At 43.7% G+C, this 24,644-nt stretch overlaps 1 protein-coding gene across 1 annotated transcript; it reads right to left on the reverse strand.

The window, feature by feature from the left end:
* Positions 1 to 6,920: 6,920 nt before the first annotated feature.
* Mfsd9 (major facilitator superfamily domain containing 9) lies at positions 6,921 to 24,359 on the reverse strand. Its single transcript, XM_028775427.1, has 6 exons — positions 24,187 to 24,359; positions 21,218 to 21,305; positions 19,864 to 19,907; positions 17,841 to 17,970; positions 15,821 to 16,030; positions 6,921 to 9,437 (listed from the first exon to the last, which is right to left on the reverse strand). Exons 1-6 carry the CDS (start codon positions 24,319 to 24,321, stop codon positions 8,644 to 8,646), a joined length of 1,401 nt encoding a protein of 466 aa, XP_028631260.1. The 5' UTR covers positions 24,322 to 24,359; the 3' UTR covers positions 6,921 to 8,643.
* Between the last annotated feature and the right edge of the window lie 285 nt (positions 24,360 to 24,644).

Genomic DNA, 24,644 nt, shown 5'->3' on the forward strand with positions numbered 1-24,644 from the left:
GCCACTGTCTCTTGAGCTGAGGATTTATTGACTTCTCAGGTGTCTTCTGAATTTATTGTTTTAACACTTTCCTGGGTTTACATCTTAAATGAAGCCAGTGATATAGTTTGTATCAGGGATCTTTTGGCCACAACAGAGGATACAAAGTAGTTTGGGAGGGTTCTTTGCTTTTTAGTGACTGTGATAACCCACTCTGACTTAAGAGCCATTGTGTGTGTGTGTGAGGGGGGAAGATTGCCATTACTGGTGATTACTGTGGGAAGCCCCAGCCCACTGTGACCCACACCATCCTGAGTAGATGATCCTTGGTGATACAAAGGATTCTGTAAGCTGAGCATGAGCCTGAAAAGCAAGCCTGTAACCTTCCCTCTTTGGTTTTGCTTCAGTTCTTGCCCTGACTACTCTTAGGGACTGTGACCAGAAGTATAAGATGAAATAGCAATCTTCTCAGACATGGCTGGCCTCAGGCCAGTCTGATCCAGGCAATTCTTCAATTGAGATTCCTTCTTCCTAGGTGACTCTAGGTTGTGTCAAGTTGACAACCAACTTAACCAGGACAGAGAGTAAGAACACGCCAAGGTGAGCATAGGAGCAGCTCTGTGGCCCCTTCACTACAATTAACGTGGGTTTTCTTGTGTTCCTGTCTTAAGAGGCTGCTAGGCCATCACATGAGCCTGAAAATAATGCACAGTTAGAGCATCACCCCAGAAGACTAAGAGGGATCCATGGGAAGCCATGTAAAAACACAATTGGAAAGCTACATGCTTAGAACTCTGTGCCAAAAACAATCTCCATTTTAAATGACTATATTTTTATAAACCGTATATTCCTTCTGAGAAAAAATCAAAACCTTTTATTGGTATTTTTACTATAGAAATAGATTCTTAAAATGCTATGATGTTTATTTTCCATAACACATGTCACTGTGTATACTAATAATTCTTTATGACTTCTGACAAGGAAGGCTGAAGTTGAAAATAACCTTCATATAATTTTACTGGTTTTCTATATTAATAAATATTATAAAGAATAATAACTTTTCTGAAACTGAAGGAAGAATCATGAACCAGCATGTTGTGACATTTTGGGTTAAATTGACCCAAATTCATTTTTCACTAAGGAAAACATCATATTAAATATGAATGCCCAAGTAGTTTTATCTTTTTTTTTTTCTGGGACAGGGTTTCTCTGTATAGCCCTGGCTGTCCTGGAACTCACTCTGCAGACCAGTCTGGCCTCGAACTGAGAAATCCACCTGCCTCTGGCTCCCAGGTGCTGGGATTAGAGGCATGCACCACCACTGCCCGGCTAGTTTTATTTTAATTATCAGTTATTTTTTTTAATTTGATGACAAAGTCAAAAAAATAAATTTGATGTTAATTTTTTTTCTCTAGTTGCTTCTTTTAATGATTACTTGATTCCAGTCACAATAGAAAAGGGTACTATAGACACGAAACTCTTCTTTGTTTTTTTTTGGTCTGTGTAGCACAAGCCTCTCTCTCTCTTTTTTTTTTTATAGGTTTGGGTTTTATTATTATTTTTTTATTGGATATTTTATTTACATTTCAGATGTTATCCCATTTCCCCATTCCTCCCCCCCACCCAGAAGCCCCCATCCCATCCCTCTTCCTCCTGCTTCTATGAGGATGTGCCTTCAAGAGCAGTAACAACATAAACTTCTGAAGTATAGAACTAGCCTTAGTCCTTAGTAAATGATTCCCCTTACCCAAATATCACCTAGTTCCCCGTACAAGCACTCTAGTTCCTGGAGAGTTTTGAGAGCTCCCCTGGTCATTGTAAGACACTGTGAACTGCCCTAGATGTGAGAGACACAGCTGATGCTTTCGGGATGTCGGCAAGCGAAAAAGACTTGGCACCAAATCCAGTACTCTTGATACTGTCTACTCTGTGTACATGGCTCCAAATGCCTGGGCTGGAATTCATTGATCCATTTCTGTGTAGTGGGGATGTGTTTATAAAAAGTATAGTCAGGAAGTTATCATGCCTTCCCACATTCTGTATTTGGGTTAAAACTGACATTTCATCACCTGTCATAAGTACTGTATTAGTGCCAGTTCAAAGTGTGCATTACTAATACCACTTTGTCTAGAAGAAGTGACAGATGGCACTATATGTGACCCCTGAACACCACTAGGGCATGGGTTTTGGGCCCCTTGAGAACATGAAAATCTTCAGAGACCCAAGTCCGTTGTATAAAATGCTCGTTTACATAGAACCCAAGCATGTTCTCTTTACACTTATGGATCTTGAGGTGATCCATAACACTTAAAATACACCTGCTCCTTCAAGAGTACCCCTCAGTGTTTAGGGGAAAATGACTGGATATCTATGTATGCTCAGCAGAGATGCACGTTGTTTTTTGGTTTTTCAAAACAGGGTTACTCTGTATAGTTCTGGCTGTCCTGGAGCTCACTCTATAGACCAGGCTAGCCTTGAACTCACAGAGATCTGCCTGCGCTTGTCTCCCAAGTGCTGAGATTAAGGACATGGAGCATCAACATGTGGCTTTTGTGTTTGTTGTTTATTTGTTTGTTCATTTACATCTTCCATAGCAAGTGGATGGGAAATGCAGATGCAGAAACAGTCTGCGTGGAGCTAGGAGAGGAGGATGGTCCACAACCACACCTTAATGAAAAGGCAAACTTATGACTCCCAACTGGTACCCTGGGCTTTTGTTTCGTTTTCTCTTCTTGTTTTAGTATAATTGTTGAGAATTTTATACATGCGTATAATAAAATGTGATTGTATACACCTCTTAAATGTACCCTCTAGCTACATATCCTCTTCCTCTTCCTCCTCTTGTTCATTTTTGATAACTCATTAGAATCAAATAGTGCTGACTAACCATATTGCATGGCTGTGTGGCTATTCGCCAGAACATGAAAAACCTACTGGTAGACACACAGTTTCCCTCTCCCAGCAACAGCCAGTAGCTTCTCAGAAAGGAGTGAGGCCAGGAGACCCCCTCCCCCATCCATGCTGGAATTTTCACTGGCTTTGTCATGTACAAGTCTTGCATAGGAAACCACAGCTGCTATGAGCCCTTGAGTGATACATCCAATCCATGTCCATGAAAAAAAGAGTATAACTGTGTGTGTGTGTATGTGTGTGTGTGTATGAATATATGTTATATATTAGAATATATAACATATAACGTATATGTTATATATTATTATATATTATATATGATATATACACATAAGCACACACATATAAATATATACATACATACATTTACACACATATATACATACATACATACATACATACACATATCCCACTTTGGAAGCAGAATGCCTTCTAAGAAAATGGGAACCTGATTGGCTGCCAAGCACTCACCATAGCTCTTTGTCTCTCGTACATAGCCCTTCCCTCCAGAATTCCTAAGCAATCTACTCCACTAAGCTGACATCTCCAGAGAGTGGTCAGCCACTCTAGCTATGTGTAAAAGAAACACACGTGTGGTCAGTTGAGTTAGCCGCTAAGCAGATAACACATTAATGCACCTTCAAAGTGTCCTTTTCTATTTCAGCTGAAAGTTTGTGTCAATGTGCAAGCTGAGCACACCCGGAGCTAAGCCTAGCCACCGTCTTAACACTCCACATGTATTCTCTAAGGACTTGAGGTAACCATACCCCAAATGGGTCTACTTTCTTACAGTATGACTGTAACTGACCATGAACTGGAATATACCCACCCTTAAAGTACCTTCCTATGTGAATACATAGAGTCCCAAAGAAACTCCGTCTTGCCTCCTTTGTTCAAGAAGACTATTGCTTAGGAAAACTTACTCTGGGCCAGTGGTTCTCTACTTTTGAGTTGCAACCCCTTTGTGGGTTGATGGGGCTCTTTTACAGGCATCACATACCAGATTCCTGCATATCAGATATTTACATTGAGATTCCTAACAGTAGCAAAGTACAGTTATGAAGTAGCAATGGAAAAACTTTTATGGGTGGAAGTACCCACAACCTGAGGAACTGCATTAAAGGGCCGTGGCAGCATCCTTTCTCCTAGGCTCTCTCATCTTGGCTGTACTTACTTTGACTTTGCATTTACCAGTTTGCAACTGTTTACAGTTTTGAAGTTTTAATTCATGTTGGACTGGTACATAGCTCTTTTCATTGTTTTCCTCTAGTTTATGCAACTTGACAACAAGGTCTTTGCATCTAGGTTAACTTCTTGCCAAGCATATCTTTTGCACATGTACACTGTTAAAAGAAAAAATGTTCCTGTTTTGGTGAAAAATGTCTCAACCATGTCTAGAGCAAACGATGTCCCATGAAACCAGAGCACCAGATCAGTCGCAGACACATCAGTTTTAAGTATATAGATTTGATTCTTGTTTGTACTGGACACATTGGGAGGGTTGCAGTTTGTGAAAGAGAAGAATTTTAGAATACGAAAAGCTTTGAGTTATATTTGAGCCAAAATCCTGTTCCTGTCTCATTATAGGAAAAATACTAGATTCTTCAATTTTATGTATAAAGAGATCCTCTTAAAGGATTCAGAGATAGTGCCTGCTCCTGAATATGAAATATTGCCTTCCCCTTCCAGTCTAAAGGCAATCATTATATACCCTGAGTCCCTACCATGAGTTGCAGATTTTATGAAGTCTTGTATGAACCTACCAATTTATATGTTTTCATCCGTGCATGGCATGGGACATGTGACTAACACATCATGAGAGCAGTTGCTTCTTCCTTCATCCCAGGGCATCTCTAAGTGCTTATGCTTGGCTAGAAAGTCGCTTTCAATGCAGGTACCGCTTGGCACACTGAACATGCCGTTCATTCCAAAGAGAAGGTCCCTTAAAGATACTGTGACAGTGACAGCCAAGACCACTGTTCAGCCACAAAGAACAAACTGGCATTAGGAATAAATACTCATATGGTAGCAGAACCACAACCAGACATGGCAGTACCAGATTTATCTTGTGCATTTCATACAAGTTTTATTGTAACAACTAAGTTTGGGACCAGTTCAGTTACATAAGCTATCACACCAAACAATTAATGCTCTCAAACACCTAGCATTCAGAATGGAATATAGTAGTTTTCTTTTTAAATAACTGAAGTCTCTCTTCATGTAATTTCAGTTATTTCTGGCCGAGATATGAAACACATTGAGTGAAAATTCTGGAAATAAATAACACACGAGTTTTAAATGCACACCATTGTGTGCAGAGTGATGGACAGCTGTTCTATGCTGTTCTGTGCCTTGTCTCAATATTAGCCCTGCATGTTGCCTATATGCTAGGGACTTAGCAGTTACCTTGGTTATTACTTGGTTACTTGGTCAACTGTGTGGGCATACATTGTTTGTGTTCCTAGAGGTCCCACCACTCAGAGGATGCCATTTACATCTGGCAAAGGGAAGCTTGGAAGTGCTTGCCGTTAGCCTGTTATCACAAAGGTGAATGTTCTTAACTTGGGACAAAAGAATAACCTATTAGTAAAATTGTGAAGCATGATAGAGATGTTCACCCTGCATTTGCTTTAGTACCTCAAAATGGAAGCAGTGTAGCAGCGAAGGTGGGAAAATTTGATATCTGTTTAGGGGAGGAAAAATAAAACAGGCTGCGTAAAGTTTGACATGGGTTATAGTTCCAGAAATATCCTTTGATTCTTAGGATGAACCTATGGCTGTGTACATATAGGGCACCTAGCAGTCTTAGACAAACAAGCCTGAAGAGAGGTGACCTCTGACTCCTGACCTCTGACCCAACTCCACCCATGTCTCCAATTGCCACCTTCCATTTCGATCCTATTTATTTTCCTTAGGTGACTACACTGAAGAAAGGATTCTTGTTTATCAAGATAGAAGGATTTCATTTGACTGATAAAAATACATTTTTTCCACTATTGCAATCCAGAATTACCTTCTATCATTGCTCCGTGTTTGTTTGTTTTTGTTTGATAGTTTGTTTTCTTTTTTTGTTTTTTCAAGACAGGGTTTTTCTGTATAGCCCTGACTGTCCTAGAACTCACTCTGTAGACCAGGCTGGCCTCAAACTCAGAAATCTGCCTGCCTCTGCCTCCCAAGCACTGGGATTAAAGGCATACGCTACCACTGCCCAGCCTGTTCTGTGTTTTGATTAAAAAAAAAAAGCCATATTCTGTTTTAAAATATTTTTCTTTTTTTTTTGAGAATTTCAAGTGTATTTTTTTTATCACATTCACCCCTCCCATGACTTCTCCCAGGTCTATCTCTGCCTCTCTCCCCACCCAACTAACTATTTTCTTATTTGTACTGCCCAAATACTCTTAGATGTGGAATAGCCAGGAGGTGGTGGACCTGTAGGGGCCATGCTGTTAAGGAAGAAGACTCTTCATCCCCATTGCCAGTGGCCACCTACCATCTACCAGTAGCTCCTCAGCTAGAACTGGGGCTTCTTGCTTCACCCCACCCTGCTTCCTACTCTACCCAGTGATCCTCAGCCTTGTGTGTTAGGTATCTGGACCTTGTGGGTCAAGGTGTACATTCAGATAGAGAACAAGCATTATGTTTCTCTTTTGGCGGGCAACAGGAAAGACTTAGGCACAACATCACTCTTTATGCCACTCAGCTCACTGTTGAAGCCTTCCAAATATAGCTCCTGGTCCCGTCTTTTACTTGTATCTCTAGACTGAGCTGTGTGCCTTCTGCTCTGTGGGAAAGCCATGTCTTCTGAAACATACAGTTCCACAGCATCTATCTGTGGCTGGAACATTGAGAGTGGACAGGTAAGCTCCCTTCACAAACACTCCGTGTCTCTAAAGCAAGTTTCCATACAGCTGCAAGTTAAACTACACAGAGGCAATTTTCCCTTATACAGGAACAAGTTAATGTGGCTCACCCCAATACTTCAGGCAGGATTATGGACCTTATGCAAAAGAATTTAAAGAACAGGACACACGTTAAATGAACAGATTTAATTTCCCTGAGATTTTACCCCATAAAAGGTTATAAACACCATACACCAGACTAGTGGTTGCCAAAGTTTTCTGTGTAAACAAATCAGTTACATGGTTCCTCAAAGTGGCCCCTAGCAGGTGTATGCTGGAGCTGGAGCATGTATCCCAGGACATGATGGTCAAGGGACTATACTTTGAACAAGACACCAGACAAGATGAAATGTGAGCGATTGTTTACCAAATAAGAAGACAGAACAGAAAACCATCCCATTAATAAATTCCCAAAGTTACCTAATACAGGGTAACAAGTGTTTCTCTAGATAGTGGTTGATTTGAGTTTTCAATATCTCCATGTTTCTTATTAATTTTAAAGTCTCACTGAACTTGTTTCACGTATGGTTTTAAGAAAACAAACATGGCTTCTGTAAGCGTTTGTAAGAAAAGTCCACTGTCTTTGAGAGTACAATCTTGGTAGAAATACTTCTGAAACCTAACCTCATTGTGTCATACCATCATCAGATTAATCACTGGCCCTCTGACCCCAGTCTCCATGACAATCAGATGCGGTGTGAGGTCATGGCCACCTACGCCATGCTTTGGCCCCTTAAGAGTTCTTAGTGCCTGTGTTAAAATTCACAGTGGAAACAACTTAAAAGTGAATTGTTTTTCTCGCAGACAGAGAGGAAAGGGGAAGGCATTCAAGCTAAAATAAACTTCCAACAGTCATAAATATTTGAGTTTATCCCACATAGAACATCTAAAACATGAAAACATCCTTTTGCTGATTTATAAATAGTAAACATTAGAGTTATGAGAATTTAGTGCATTGAAGAACCACTCACAATTACATGTTGTGTTAGGTTGAAAGTGAGCATCACGCACCAAAGGAATAATCAAGAGAATCATACGGAATGTGGATTTTGGGTCTGTGATCCCAGAATTTGAGGTTGTGGGGGATTGAGGGTAGCGCTGCTATCCAAAGTTACTAAGTCACAAGGAGGAGAAAAGGCAGCCCTGAAAGTTGCTTGTTCCTGGTGCAGTCTGACTCCTGAGAGGAGGGAAAGGTGGTGTACCCCAGTTGGAATCAGTAGGTTTAAGGGGCACGACAGTTAACTATTAAAAACAGCGCAGTCTCCCAATTTTTACTTTAATCAAAACTATATCTCAGTGTACCTCCCCCCTTCGTGAGAAATGGCCACTGGGGCTTAAAAGCCCACAGGTCTGACCTCAGCGAGGCCTATGTATCTAAATGTCTGGGGTTAAGGGCTCAGCATCTGATGTTACCAGCTGAGACAGCATCAGGATGGTCTCTGGGATTTGTGCAGAAAAGCTGCTTTTGGCTTCTGGGATTATGTGGAGCTGAATCCCAGACAGGTGGCCAGTCCGGGATTAACACTGAGGCTTCCCTCCACATTCCAAGTCACTCTCCCACCTCTTGTAGCATGCTGCCTTTCCCCAGAAGCAAACGTTAACTTTACTGTGCCCAGGTGCAAAGATTAGCCTCTCAGGCAAGCTTTTGATACGGTCGACCCCAGGAGGGCTGTGCTCAGTCTAAACTTTCCTATATGCTGCTGACTTCTAATTGGCTCTGCTGGCATACCTGTTCAGGTAAGACCGAGTCATCTGGGAATAACTGCACTTGCACCACCACCCACTGTCCCTGAAATGCCCATCTTTGTCCCCGAGTTGCCTGGTTCGAAATCCGCTTCTCCAAGTGGTCCCAATCCTACTCCTGTTTGAGTCTCTCGCTCCCTTCCCCACCGAAGGAAGGTCTGTTTAGAGTCATAATTAAAATAGCCACCAGGGCTAAAGCAGCACCCAGGCTTGGGGGGCCACAGGGACTGATCTCCTGGGCCACTCCAGAGAGAAGGGGGGCAAGGATGCGGCTTACCGCAGTCACAGACTGGCCTACGCCTATGATGGTGCCGCTGGTCTGGGCTCCGCCCATACTCAGCTGGAGGACTGTGATGCAGGTTCTCCCAATGGCGGTAGTGAAGGACAGAAGCGTTGAGGAGAACACCACCATAGCCATGGAGCCGGTCGTGGAGAAGAGCAGGAGCAGGAGGCAGGTGAGTGCATTGGAGTGCAGGAGGACCATGCGCGAGTTGTGCCTGTACAGCCGTAGAATGGGCCCCACGGCGAAGCCGGCCAGGTTCCCCAGGGCACTGGTATAGCTGATGAGGTACCCTGTGGTCTTGGGCCGTAGCCCAAAACGCTCCTCTAGGCCCAAGATGAAGTTACTGTAGTACAGCATAACGGCCACTCCCATCAGAAAGCGCACGATCAATATGTCCCGCAGTGCAGAAAAGATCAGGTTCTTCATGTCCTTCAAGGCCGACATGATTTCAACCCAGGGGGCCTTCACTTTCCTCTCACTCTTCCTGGCCATAGGGGTGGTGGCTGCTCCCTGTAGTGTACCTTCTGACTTTATGGGTACTGTAGTGTGCTTCCCATCCAAGTGCCATCCATTGTCTGGGATGTTGAGGCTTGTTTCTCTCCAAGGTAACAGCCAGACTAGACCTATTGAAAGGTTTGGGAGACTTGTTAGGGTGGCCAGGGTGCTGGGTTCTCACAGTGGCTCCCAGGGAGGAGCCCTATGATGATAGGAATGGGTATTTGTGTTAGATCGAACACCTGTGTTTTATACCAGATTTACTTGGTTGTGTCGAGTCTAGCTTTCCCACCGTGCCTATGATTTTGCTGTGGGCCTCAGGATCCCAACAATGGACCCCTGAGTTCTAGAAAAGCTATTGAAACTACACATGAAATAGTCACCGTGTTCTCACTCATATGCTGGTTTCTCCGGTGGTATCACTTCATAGCTACACTCTCATGTTCATTAAGGTATCCATGTAAAGGCTTTTCTCAACAAACTTTCTAACTTCCTAACTACCTGTCCACTCATCTATCCATCCATCTGTGCAACTGTACTCAGTTCCCAGAGTGCTGTTTCAATGTGCTAATGACACTAGAAATAACCAAACAAACAAGTCAAAGCCCAGTGATAAAAGCCTGCCCTCGTAAAACCCAGACCTAAAAATAGGCTTAGAGAGAGGACAGGGGCAGAAGGTCCAAAGTCATCTTCAGCTACATAAAAAGTTGGAGGCTAACCTGGGCTACATGAGGCTAACCTGGGCTACAAGGACACTTGGGTAAAACTGCTTTTGTGTAAAATCTCCCTGGTTTCTGTAACCAGGCCAGAAGCTTTGCAGGTATACCTTAGACTAGGAGAGAAGGGAGGAGGTGTTCTCATGCTTCACACTGATTGACAGCAAGGCAGGAAATGAACTTGTCTGTCAGACACCATAGTATAATTTCTTAGTGGGAGAAATACAGAAAAGAGGGCATGATGGAGCACTGGGATAAGAAAACCAGAGGCTGTATGCTTGCTACCTGGCTGAAGACCACCAGGAACACCAGGATTCTGCACCTAGCTGGATCCTTCTCCCACCCCTCTTGTATGTCCCACCTTGCCGCAGGACTGCCTATTCCCAGATATCTAAAGTGGGAGAAAGAGACCTCTCTTATTTAGCCAGCATAGTCAGGAACACATGCAACTGCACATTCCTAATACATCTGACATTGGACCACAGGCTCAGGCTGAGGCACTGTACCAAACAGCGCTGACACTGGGATCTAATGATGCAGAAAGTGGCTCTTCAAGTAAAACAGCCACCACCTTCATCAGAGCAGCTGTGTCTGCTCGTAAGAATTCATGACACACATACACATACATGCCAATAACAGAAAGGGGAGAGGCTATGAATCTGAGAGTAAGTGTTGGGGATGGAAGGACTGGGAGGAAGGGTACGAGGGGGCCTGGAGGGAGGAAAAGGAAGGGAAAAGTGATATATTTTGATTAAAGTTTATTTTAAGATATTTTTTAAAGGAATTAGTCATCATGCAGACATTTCCCTTATAGAAGAAGCTTGAGGTTCCAGGGCTCCTCCCAACCATCTCTGTGCAATTTTACTTTAATTACACAAGACATCAAGAAGTGTCAGAGGAGGTTCTAGACCATGTAGGCTAGGAGAAGCTGATTAAGAGGGTCTGCATCTACGTCAGTGCTAGAAGCGATCGTCAGCCTGCTGGCTGCGGACTTCCCAGTGTGACTGCTCAGAATCACTTACACTACTGACAGCTGGCCTCGCCTAAGCTCTGTACCAAGAAAGCTCTATAGTCCACCGGCTTCCAAGGCTGAACTTTGGTGTTGCTTTCTGCTTCCTTCTTGGAACGTTTTAAGGAGGGGTAGGCATCCTTTAGTCTTCCCTGAGAAAGAAGTCTGTCTATAAAGAACCTCCACCGTCATGCTTCTAAAAATATTAAACCTTTATCTTTTCTTTTATCATAAGCTTGTGTTTATGACCTGGGTGGAGGGGGGTAAGGGTCCAGATCCAGATAGAAATTATAAAGTGGTTCTGTCACAATCGAGATTAAACACATGGACTTCACTTCCTGGATCTCAAGTTAACCCAGCATGGAGTGTATTGCTCATTATTGTGCTCCAAGGTGAAGGTTCAAACCCCTGAAGCAAAGTGGCATATGATTAAATGGATGGGCAAACAGTCTGCTTGGTTTTTCTCTCATTTGCAAAGATGTTTATCAAGACCTGTCCACGCTGTGGTCTCTGGGCAAAGAGGAAGAGTCTCTGAGCGCCTAGCTCATTTGAGGGCGGCAAAGTGCGCGAGGCATTTTTTATTCATTGAATACCATGGAATACATCCAGAGACATACGTGGCATAATGTCAGCCCTTGTGCAGTATGTTGTAGAATAGCAACAGGATTTTGGAGGTGCTATGAAAAGCTCTGTTTGTTCAGAATGGCCAGACAGAGAGAAATGAAGCAAATATCTGAAGTAAACGGTGAAAGGAGTGCTGAGAAAGACACATGAGAAGAATGAGGGCTGCAGAGAAGGAGTTGGGCAAAGCCTTTCAGTGAGAGCCAGCCTGCATGTGTGAGGTAGACCATGAAGTCTCTACAGCTGTGCAGATGGGAGAGAAAACATGGCGCTGCCTATCACCATGTAGCAGGCCTGACATCACCCTAACCAAGGGTTACAGAGGGGGTCTGTGGCTAAACATGCATAACTGCTCTCTTTAAGAAACAAAAAACAAAAAACTTTCATACTTTATTGAAAAACTTAAGAGATCTATTAAAAATGGAGTTGTTTTCATATAGATTATAATAACTAAGATAATATATTGTTATCAAAGAAAATGATGGAATTGGTCCCTATCACTTGTCATACACAAGAATGAAGGCAACATGGATTGACAATGAATGTAAGACGTAAACACAATGCCTTTAAGAAAAGGGAGGAAAGCCACTTGTCAGAGCTGGGCTTTGCAAGGGTGTTTCCAGTACACTATCACAAAGACAGGCCACAAAAGCACACAGGGACAGCAGACCCACAGCAATCTGAAAGGTTTCCTTCACAGCAGGGAAACAGTCTCTGAAGTCAACGGAAGATGAAAAAAGTAGGCATTATTTGTAGTACTCAAATCTGATGAAAAGTTAATATTAAGTCACATAGAACCCCACCACAAAGCAGAGATGTGGAGGACACAAAGTCCCAATCCGTATGAGGGATTGTTGGTAACTGCTGCTGGCCAGGTGAGAGAGAGTTTGCTCTAGGGGTGTGGTCCCTGGTAGGTCTAACATCCTCCAGTGAATTAACACTCTTACAAGTACATGGGTTGCACTAATGAGATTTTGTTGTTATTGTTCTTTTTTATAAAGATATAAGCTGATTGGATATGGAATGGAGAAATGAATTTCCTCAAAATACAATGTATGGAATTCTTAAACAATTAAAAAAAATAAAACGATTTTATCTGGAGAATAAATGTATCCCAGATAGAAGGATCAAAATCTAACATTTTGCACTGTTGCCTGACATATTTGTACCCAAAATATTTCACAAGTGTAATAACATCATAGCAATTAAATTTTTATAAAATTGTTTTTGAAAAGTTAAAATCTGAGCTATACAAGGTATTCTTCCTTCCACTAATAGCAAAAAGGCGAAACAAAATAAGAGTTAGCAGAACTTGGATAAACACGACTCCAACAAATGGTCAGCAAGTTGGTGTCCAGCATCATCACTAGCAATCGGAGTCCAAGACACAGCCATACTAAGGTGTTACCTCCTCTTCTAGGGAATTCCTGAATGGCAGTGATGCTGTGATAGTGAGAAAGCCTACACAGGCTGGTGGGATGCAAACTTGTCCAGTCATCATGAGAGCAAGAGAGAGTGCTCATGGAAGGGATGGCATGGGCATCCACAAGTGTTGCTGGTTGCTGGGTGTGAGGCTTGTTGTATAAAAAGATACATATTTTATTTCATATTCCTCCTTTGGGAAATGTTATCCCTGCCAAGCTTACCAGGGAATGTGTTCTCTGTCAAGGTTAATAACTTCATGATTATCAGAGACAGCACAAGTCTGGGAGGTGAGCATGTGTCTATATCCTTAGCAAAAATGGTAAATGCTGTGACCCTCAGGACAGTCCTTAAGGTTGTGGTCAAGAACTCTGAAAACATGAGTTCAAAAGTATATAATTTCTCAACTATGCATAATGTAAGGATGCAATATGAATTATATAAGGGCCTTCACAAACCTCAAAGAACAGAGGCAGCTGTGCCATAGCCAGCTTGTCAAAAAGATAGAAAGGCAGGCAGATACCTGAGTTCAAGGTCAGCCTGGGACAGAGAGAATTTAGGCTCAGGTGTGGTGGGAGTGTTGATCTCAGAGCTGGATCCCACTTAGCTAGCTTATTGTCTGTGCTTAAAAAGGCTGGCCTCTAAATTAATTTGCAATGTTAAGAAAAATGTGCTGGCTGGCTTTTCCTAGGAATCAAGGGGCTAAGGTCAAAAAAATGCTGATTGGTAGGATAATCAAAAGGAAGCCTGGGGTAGATGATTGAATTGATAGGTAAATAAAAGACTGGGCTTTGGTTTGAGGGAACTGAGCTGTCTGGTGATCTTCAGAAAGCTATCTTGAGCAGAACACAAGCTGCCAGCTTGTACCTACAATTTGTTTTGTTTGTTTGTTTGTTTGTTTGTTTTTGTTTTTGGCACTGTCGAACACCTCTTCTTCGGGATCCCTTCTCTAAGCTGAGGCTGGTCCTTGGCAAGAGAGGATCATCAAATTAACTTTCATTCTTGAACAACTCTACCTACTATATTATTATCATTATTATGTTAATGTGTATGTGAGTGTATGTGTCCCTGTGAGTTATATGTGCACAAGTAGGGTCCTGAACTCTGCTGTCTGGGTTTGTGGTGCTGCAGCAGCTGGGTTCATTACCAGCAATGCCCAGGTAGACATCCCTGGTCTAGACTGCCACCCTGTGCCATGTTGATGTCTGATAGTTGTGCAGAACTGGCCCCATCCTTTGCCTGGGCCTCATGAGAGAACTTGTCCTGAGAGCATGAGAACAGGAAAGCTGTCCCTACCCTTCACCAGATGTAGTACTTGGGAGAGTGGCTGCACCCTTGTTCAAGAAAGCCAGTAGGGCTTGCCTTGGTTACACAAGTTACGTATGAGCTAGCCCTGAGTGGGTAAGTATGGGGCTGCTAGCTCAGCCACCTGTCTGATATGCTGGTTTGAATATGCTTGACCCAGGGAGTGGCACTATTAGGAGATGTGGCCTTGTTGGAGTAGGTATGGCCTTGCTAGAAGAAGGGCCATATTTACTGTATGTATCACTGTGGGGGTGGAATTTGAGATTCCTATGCTCGAGCTCCACCCAATGTGGAAGACAGACTCTTCCTGGCTACCTGCAGAAGCCAGTTCCCCTCTACTGTCTGCATATCAAGATGTAGAACTCCTGGCTCCTCCAGTACTATGTCTGCCTGGATGCTGCCATGCCTGACAATGATGGACTAAAACTCTGAAACTGTAAGTCAGCCACAATGAAATCTTTTATGCATAAGAGTTGCCTTGGTCATGGTGTCTTTTCACAGTAATAAAACCCTAACTAAGATATCTGCTATGTGGTGCTATGGGCAAGGGAAAGATGCCCTACTCCATCCATTGCCTATGCCACTTCTAGTGGGGGGAAACCTGGCCCTGCCCCTCACCCGCTGCAGCATTCAGAAGAATAGACCCTGCACCTCACCTGGGTAGTATGATAGAGTTGGCCCTGGTTGCAGGGGATGTAGGTGAGCCAGCCCCAAGGGAGTGAGAGCAAGAAAGGGCATGATCCAGCCCTTCAACTGATGCAGCACTCAGCAGAACAGGCCCTGTACCTCATCTGGGCAGCACAGTAGAGCTGGCCCTGATGGCTTGGGTGGGGCTAGAGAGTTGGCTTTCCCCCCGGCAGCCGTGGTATTGGATGAGCTAGCCACACAAGTACTGGAGAGCTTACCCTGGAAGTAAGGGTGCTGGAGAGCTGGTAGGCAGACCAGCTCAGATACCTCCCAGGCCCAGATCCAGAGCTTTGAGTTAGCCCAGCCCAACATCTACTCCCATGGAAGAACTGTTAGAGCTCATGAAGACAGTCCTATAGATAAATCCAAAGCTACAGGATCTCCATGATACAGGGCAACAACAGGATAGTCAAGAGGAGTCTCAGTCAGTTCCAGTATTGTCAGCGTAGCAGAAGCCAGAGGGCTCAAACCAGACCAGCAACTCATTGCAATAAACATTTGCAAGCAAAGAAGTGTGGACAAAAGTGTACCCTGTGAGATGCACTGTGACATATTACAGCTCCCATACTGAGATTTTTTTTTTCTTTTGTGGAAGTGGTTATAAGGGTGGAGGGCAGGTAGGGAGATGAGGGGAATGGGGTGCATGATGTGAAACTCACCGAGAACAGATAAAATGTTACAAAGAAGTGCAAGAAGATAGATGTGGGTAGACGTGTGAGTTTTAAGTACACATGCCCAACAGTGAACTCACCGGCATTGAGGAGGAAGACAGAGCAGCAAATGAAGGCTGTCACATAGAATCCACCATCCAGTTCAGTCAGATATCCACCAACCAGGGGGCCCAAGATGAAGCCTACACCGGAGACTGTGTTGAACTGTCCCAGCACAAGTGGCCGCTCCTTCTCAGTGATCAGGTCAGAAAGCAGTGCTCTGGAGATGGAGAGGGTGTGTTTAAAAACACCTGCAAGGGAGAGGAGACGTGCTCTGAAGAGAATGCTCTAGAACCTTCAGAACTCTGAAGGGCCAGACTCATCCGGGCTGCTCTTCATCCCTGAGCCAAGTGGAGTTCTTTTCTTTCTTTCTTTCTTTCTTTCTTTCTTTCTTTCTTTCTTTCTTTCTTTCTTTCTTTCTTTCTTTCTTTATTTTTTCTCAAATTGTAATTCATTCACACAGGGGTTATAAACACAGAAAGGCAGGACGTGGGGAAGGGAATGACAGTGGAGTGTGGATGTTCAGGGGGAATACAGATGTCTTCAAAACTGGGTATCGGCTGGGTGAAGGTTCAGGGGACAAGTCACTATGACTCTGCCTATAACTCGCTTGTCCTTATCTAAGTTGGTATTGTCTGCCAAGGTTACCTATTTACAAGGTCTATGACTACTCAGGCTTGTAAGTTTCCACAAAAGCTGCCTGTTTACATTAGCTTATAGCCATCTGTTTCAATGTTTTTGAACATTGAAACAGATGTTCTGACTGAAACTCTTGTGACGATGGATGACTGTGTCTTCATATAACCAATACCAACTCCTTCCAACTAGTCAGAGACTTGTGAATTTGTTTGCCGACTACCTGATGGCTTCAGCATGACTGTAGGCTGCTGAGGATTATTTGACATTCATGTGAGGAATACTTAGGAATGCATTGATGAGCCCTGGCAATGGGTGTCGGCCATTTTAGTCGACATCTATAAGCTCCTGGCAGATCACTGTGTATCATTTCAAGCTGGAACATGACATGGTGGCTTCTGCTGGGCTCCTTACCTAACATGAATGGTGGAGGAGTATAGTGGGGTGTAGTGCTGAAGACACACCATCAACCAAACAATACTATAATAAATGCAACACCAGGATGCACGTGAACAGCTAGTAAGTGTAATTTAGAATGTACTGGTGGTGTTGGCTTGTGAACCACACTTAAGGAGAGAGCTTCTAAACATACAGCCAACAGCTAAACCCCTGATATATGGAAGGGTGATGTCTATAACTTTCATGTCCCACATGTGTGACAATTTCAAATGAGCTGTGTGTTAGTGGGAGAGCGCTCTTCTCTGTGGTGTTAATGGAGCTTAACTCGATGAGGACCGATGTGCAGTGTTGCAGCCTTGTGACTAGGGTAACAGAGTCTAGTCATGCCATACTGGCTAAGGAAAGACAACTGATGAGATTTGGAGCTCAGGATGCTAAGAAAGGCAAGGAGGGATATAGTTTCCACAGCAGGTCCCCACCTACCAAACACCTACGGGTGAAGTTTCCAAGAGTTGACAAAACATCTCACTGAAGGTCCAAGGTGAAAGCTATCTCAAGGTGTTAGGAATAGTCAAGAACAGTCTGGAAGAAGGAGACCAACCCTAGGTTCTCCTACATAGTAATACAGTCAGCAATCAGGTCTCCAGGGGGCTTCAGAAAAGCTTCTGAGCTACATCTTAGTGTGAATCAGAGCTAACTGAAGGCATCTCACATGGTCTTAATTGTCTGAACATGGAGAGGCAGGGCAACAGAAAAGAGACAGATCAGGTACAGCAGAAGAATTCACAATAACAAGTCTGAGAGGCTCTGTCACAGGCGAGAATGGGAACTTTGGATAAGTTACCAGAGGGGCTGCCGATAGTAGATGCTCAGGAAACAGCAACAATAATCAAGTGATCACTGCCACTATTACTACAGCCGACTGGTCTCTGTGGGTGAGCACTTGTTAAAGAGGCATTGTGCAGCAGGCTCAGGTTCACACAGAGACATACACTGAGAACACAATCCACTGGGATCGGAACTCACCCACGGAGACTCTAGCCAGGGTAAACAGGAACACATTGGTGGACATTCCAAGGAGGAGATAGCCCAGGGCACTGAGCAGGAGGCACAGCAGCAAGGAGAACCGTCTTCCGACCACATCACTCCAGCAGCCCTGAGAGGAACAAACAGAGGTCTCCAATACCAACGAGTACCACTTAGACACCAATACAACATGGCCCCAGGAGATGTCAGGGAGTTGGAAATGCATATGGTTGTATCATGCCCTGTGCCTCATGCTATTTTCTCTAGTCATACACAAGGTGAGACACGATGCCTGATGGTCCAGTAGCCAAGAAATTCACTGGTCGGTGAAATAAAAGGTCAAGTCCCAAAGCCTCATTTCCGTCTTTGTTGTTATTGTTTTATGCAACTACGCTCCATTTGGGAAATTAGAAAACACTGAAAATGAAAGTGAATGGGAAAAATAGACCCTGTGGTCCCAAATCTATGCAAGCACAGGCCAAGGTAGAAGAAAGAGGCTCAGAGTGAGGGGTGTCCTACCCAAGGTGGAGGGCAAGGGGGGCTAGGGGGCCAGGACAGCTCTCTGTTCTGATACTTCCTCTATCTCTCACAGCTACACCCCAGCTAAAACACATCAAGCCTTCCAGCCAGGTGACAGAGCTAGTCAGAGAATGTCGGAGTCACTGCCTGCGGCTTTGTCAGCCTGTCTGTTCTTCTCTCTCTTGCTAGAGTTTAGAGCACTTGAGTGTTAGGTAGATTTAATATTTCTAAAAGATGTATTATTATTTTATGTGCCTGAGTGTTTTACCTGTATGAATGTCTGTGTTACATGTTCATGTAGAACCCAAGGAGGACATTAGACGACACTTGATCAGGCTGGACAATGTGGCACATGCCGTTACACTCTGCACTTGAGAAGCTAGGCCACTCTCTGTAGGCTCAAGGCCAGTTTGGTCTACCTAGGGACTTCCAGGATACAAATAGCTACACGGAGACAATTTGTCTCCAATAGAATAGAATAGAATAGAATAGAATAGAATAGAATAGAATAGAATAGAATAGAATAGAATAGAATAAAATAAAACAAAACAAAACATTGTGCTTTCTGGAAATGGAGTCATAGGCTGGGAGTTGTGCTGTAGTGGTAAGAACTGAACCTGGATCCGCTGAAAGAGCAGAGAGCTCTCGCAACTGCTGGGCCTTTTCTTGAGTACATGCCAATTTAGTGTCTTCAAAACTTGAAAGAAAGATAAATCAAGGAGTAATTGTTTATCCACTTGACAATATTCATAGATTCTTATTCAATGCCTTTTAAAGCTATTCCTTGGCTAGGAAGCAGGGAAAACACAAGCCAAACATGAGATGCCAGCAGTTGCTTCCATCAGTCGCTCCCAGCAACCTGTGGGACTAGCGGAACTTCCTGGCTGCAGACACTAAGGCTTCCAGACCTCCAGCGGGTTGCACGGGGAGACAGATGGGGATGCTTACTGACAGTCTCTGGACTTCAGACTACTAAGTAGCCAGAAGAGGGAGAAAATAACTTCTGAATCCCTTTGCTGTACCATCTTTTGGATTCTTAACCAATTAACTTTAAAGTCTTACCAAATGCTCTCATAAATAATAAGTCAATTAGCTTAGTACATACTCTTCCGTACAGCATTGTAGAAATGCAAGTGGATTTGACTGTAGTCCATTATATGAATCAAATAATGGATGATAGCTTCTGTTTATATTCTTTTTCTCAAAAATCAGCACTGAGTCACAGGGTCAGCGTGTTATGATGTAATATATTCTCCCTCAACATGTACTCAGTGTGCCTCACAAAAGAAGCCATCTGAGTCTTTGAAGCACACATCTTCCCAGGGGCCAAAAGGCAGAGGACAGGATTCTACTCAGTCTCTTACCTAACAAAGCTGTGTTTAATAACCACCTGCATGCCCACTGTTCAGTAATCCCTGAGCTTCCATTTCATAAACGCAGGGTAGAGGACCTACAGTTCCTAAAAGCTGGAGATGGGCTGCCCGATAGACAATGGATAGCTTACCACAAAGGTGCTGGAGAAGAGTTGCAAAATGCCGTAGGAAGAGCCTGAAAAAACAATCGGTAATGTTAGAATAGAAAAGGTGTGGGCATGGCCGGCAAGAATTGAGTAGAAATCGGCAGGAAACTAAGGGAGAGGTCATCCTCAGGAAGCTAAACCGGTCTATGTCTTCTCTAAAACAATTCAAAGGCCCCTTCAAAATAAAATGTGAGCAAGTGGATGAGAAGGACAACAAGGGCCGGTCTCGGGGACTCCAGAAGTAGCCCTGCTCTGTCTTAGAGAGCACACATCAGAATACTGGAAAACTGTGACCCAGCACTGAGTTATTAACACCAACTCACATAGCTCAAGCCTTTTAGCGGTGAGAGAAGAATAAGAAGAGGGCCCTTTATATTCATGACTGGAAATCTCATAAGCAATATGTGCTAACTACAATGACAGAGGGGAATGTCAAAAAAATGAGCAAATTTTAAACAGAAAACGCTTTGGTTATTTAAGGAACTTATAGAGTTCCTTCCTTCCCCTCCCTCGTTATGCAACAGGTACATTTGGCTTTTTCTAAAGGTTGGTAGGCTTCTGGGTGGTCAGTATAATTGAATGTACATATGTTGAGAGGGATCAGGAGATATATGTATATATATATATATATATATATATATATATATGTATATGTGTATGTATGTATATATGTATATATGTGAATGTATACAAATACATACACACACACAAAAAGGTAATGTGGAAAACTGCCTAACTTCTTTTGCAACTAGTGAAGGACTCTAGGGCAGTTAGCATTAAGGTTTTTTCAGTGCTTAGCATGCACAGTTCTAAGCACCAGGGATTCCCATCTCTTTTACAAATTGAGAAAATCTGAATGGAATTTCATGCTACATGGGCAGAAACTCTATCGGCTTCTAGAATGTGCTTGTGGTATGGGAAGCTTCCAGCTAGTTTCCCAAAGTGGTCACCCAAACAAACCCGTTCCTATTCGGTATGACTTCCATAGGCTGCCCCTCTGGACTCAGATTGAGTTCCAGAACTGTGCTTGTGGACAGGTGGTCAGAGGCTGTGCCTTGACTGCAACATACCTGGCCCAAACTACCAGAAGCCCAGGAAGCAGAGCTTCTGTCAGTCTGCATAGGCTGTGGAAATAACTCAAACCTCAGAAGCCTTCCTGAAGGCAGGTGGTTCAGGAAAAATTCAGCCCATTTGCTTCACGGTGTGGTACTTGGAAACAGGCTGCAAAGTCATTTCGTTTCCTGTTTCCTTTTGGGTGAGGTTTGGGTAAGGGCTGAGTTATTTTTCAGAGCATTTGAAAATCAATGTTTTGCAAATAAGCGGGTTTACAAACACCCACCTACTATTCCAGCAACTATGGGGCTTACTCCAAGAGATCTGACATGAAGATTCAACAATGGAACCACCATGCTAACACCAAACAGGTCCTGTGAAACCAAAGAGGGGCTCATTAGTACTGGAGCTTAGCACTACTTTAACTGATGACTCTAACACTATAATTCAATTTCAAATACAAAATGTGCATCTAAACTTCTGAGGAAAAAAAGAAACCATAACAGTAGAACACCACAGCCAGATTAAAAGTTATGGTGGAATCCAGGTAAGTCTGAATGCCTGACTAGTTTGGAGGCCAGGGTCAGTTTTCATTTCAGCTTCTTTGTGACTAGTCTTTAGCATCTGTGGATGCACAGCGCAAGTCCCCCACCTGAAGCAAAACAAGAATAAACTGTTTTCAAATTACAGAAAAGACCTGACGGACCAGAGTCTACTTTTTACAACAGTCTCATTATGTAGCCCAGGATGACCCTGCTTGTGCCTCAGCCTCCTGAGAACTGATGTCACAAGCATATTCCACCATGCTAGGCTTCAAAATCTGTCACACATCAATACCTGAGCCCAGGAAAGCACGCGGATGGCAGAAGCCTGGTGAAATACTGATATTCATGGACTAAGAACTATGGAGAGTACAAAATAGGCCCATGAGCAAGAGCTGGCGATATCACCTTTGCACTTGGTGGCTCTAAAATATCACTACTTTTACCAGGAAAGCTAGTCTTTCTTCTTGGCTGACTCTTTCTTCTTGGGAAGTTCTAATGTAAAATCTCTCCTCCTTTACTGCAATGAGTACTTCCTTCCTGATCTACACTTCCTACAGAGCCACCATTTTTCATACGATGCATCTGACAACAGCTTGTGTGCTTGCACCCATTCATAAGAAAGTCAGCATGATGGGACCACTAACCTTCCCCTGCACATCAGGGTTTCCCAACAGAAAGTGATGAGTACACGTGAGCTTCACTGCTTTGTATGGGGAATGAAACCCAGAGTTTCTCACTATGGGGGGGGGGGCTATCTCAATGCAGATAAACTGTCATTTGCTACAGGCTGGGAAGAGGGAAGAGAAACTGACCAGGTATCTGGAGAAAAGCAGATGAAATCATAGACCTCAGCACCATTTTAGTTTAACCAAAATGTGGCAAAGGAATGAGTTTCACTATTCTGAGTGAAAAAAATTTAAAATATCAAAAGTATATCGAGAGCTAAAACTAGAACATTTGGCAAATGACTTCTCCAATCTTATGCCCTTCCTCTTTCAATCAGAAACCATTTTCTGAAGCCTTGGGGGTCTCAGAGTACACTAAAGTAGCGACTAAACTGCGTGTAATACCATCTATTACTGCAAAAGTCAGCATAAGCTCCTTCAACAATACATACAGCTGCATACGATAAGACCCTTTACAACATTTCTCACGGAAAAAAAAATCCTTAACCTTTTAAAAACTATTTGGAAATCATATGTATTTCCCTCAAGATGTGTTCTTGGATATATTATTCTCTTCAATATATTATTACACTTCTCAAAATTTTACATCAAACTGGATTTACCATGTGCACGGCATATGGAAAGCAGGGGAGGCTGTGAGTATCCAAGTCTGTGTTGGAAGGCTGCACAGAATGAATGATAATATGAACTGCTTGATTTCATTGTAATTCCCAAACTATTCTGAATGCTAACTCCTGGTAGTGGCTGTTACCCTCCGGGTGAAGTCTGAATGTTCCAAGTGAAAGCCTGAGTCTTTTCCACAAATAACCTAGGTGCCCTCTGTTGGTAGGGCCTCAGCAGGTTGGAGACACCGATCACCCTGAGTGGATGGCAATCAGTATCCTTTCCCAGAACAATCCACACTCAGCAACTTTGAATTCTGAGTAACTAGACTACACAGAGGAAGTAAGCCACGTCTCCATCCCTAAAGTGCAACCAAAAAGCAAGGGTGTTAGACTCTAAAGTCAAGACATGGAGGCTAAGAAGGGAAATTGTGTATCTAGGGACCTGCAAAGCTATGGAGGCAGAGATGTCTCTCAGGCATGGTACTCAATACCTCCTAGCTCTGTAAATACAGACATTTGGTGAAATCTACTTTCCTCAAGATTCTAACAAGTATTAATTGAATAGACCCTTTACCAACTGTTGGACAATTGGCAATCCAAACAGAGGCTGTCTCTCAGCTCCTCAGCTACATGGTTCAGCGTGCTAACTCCTAATTCCAGCAGCCCTTTAGTCTGGAAAAAATAGTAGACTTAATTTATTAGGACAGGGAACAATTCCTGTTTATCAGGTTCAGTGCCAATCAGATAGATACTTGCCACAGAGTCTTTTCCCATTGATCATTCAACTAACCGGTTCCATTTGCCTGATGAAGGAATCCTACCGTAATGATTCTTCCTGCTGCTTACAACTCCGGGCCTATTGAACCAAACCTAGACTTGAAAGAGGAGCCAGTGTGAATCAGGGTCCCTGCACTGAAAATGGTCCAAGACTAAAACTGTAAATTTTCTGGAAGCAGAAACTGCTTATGATGTCAGTGCTCCAGGGCATGTACCACACGCGGCAGGCATTCAGAAACTGTATGAATATTCATTAATAATAAAACTTCATTAATAAGCGGATGAATGGATGGAAGGATAACTTCTTAAGCTTCTCATTCTACAGGGCACACCAATACACACATGCACATAAATTATAACAAAACAAAAACACGTGCCATTTTGCCAAAGGCAGTTGTGTGCAGTTCACCGTGACTTCCAATTTCCAACTTCAGGACCTCCAGTGTAGACTGGGCCAAGGACTCACACCTGAGGTCGGTAGTGAAAGGGCAAGAGGAGGCACCTCACAGCACATGTCAGGCTCCGAGCTGGAGCTGTGTAAATGCCCCAGAACTTGAGGTAGGCGCAGCCCTTCCAGGACCCGCTTCCAGGACCCCAAGTCTGCAGAGACTGCTTTTCCTCAGCCCCGGGGCGGGCACTCACCAAGAAGCCTATCAGGTAGAGACAGAGCAGGAAGCGGCGGGAGCTCACAGCACTGGACGATGCTGTGGCCATCACTGGGGTCTCCGAGGCTAGATCCTGCCCCGAGAACCGGTGCTCCCGGACCCCCAGCGCCATCCCCACTCAGGCTGGGGGTGCGGACAGCCTAGCCGCCTGCAAACCACGCCCCCACCACGGCCACGCCCAGGAGTGACCACGCCCATAGCGGAAGCGATCTGCGTGCGCCTGCGCAGATGGAAGGTCGCGCCGCTGACCTGGCTGCCAGCCTAGTTTTGTGGTGGTGTCAACCGCGGGCGTCTTAATGCAAGATCATAGAATCTTTGACAAGTGACTGGCGTCATCTTTCCTCGCTCCCTGGTGGTGTAACGCAGGAAGGAATTGTGTCTTTTTTGTTAGTACCAGGTTTTCTTCAGTGGTAGCCGTTCTGGCTTTAAGGATCA

Source organism: Grammomys surdaster, unplaced genomic scaffold (genome assembly GCF_004785775.1).
Source record: "Grammomys surdaster isolate TR1022 unplaced genomic scaffold, NIH_TR_1.0 255, whole genome shotgun sequence".
NCBI lineage: Eukaryota > Metazoa > Chordata > Mammalia > Rodentia > Muridae > Grammomys > Grammomys surdaster.

Coding starts and splice junctions, on each gene's coding strand:
- Mfsd9 (XM_028775427.1), bottom strand. CDS start 24,321: ATGGCGCTGGGGGTCCGGGAGCACCGGTTCTCGGGGCAGGATCTAGCC. Junction 19,908..21,217: donor CATAGTTGCTGGAATAGTAG/GTGGGTGTTTGT, acceptor TTGTTTTTTCAG/GCTCTTCCTACGGCATTTTG. Junction 16,031..17,840: donor CCTGGCTAGAGTCTCCGTGG/GTGAGTTCCGAT, acceptor TCTCCCTTGCAG/GTGTTTTTAAACACACCCTC.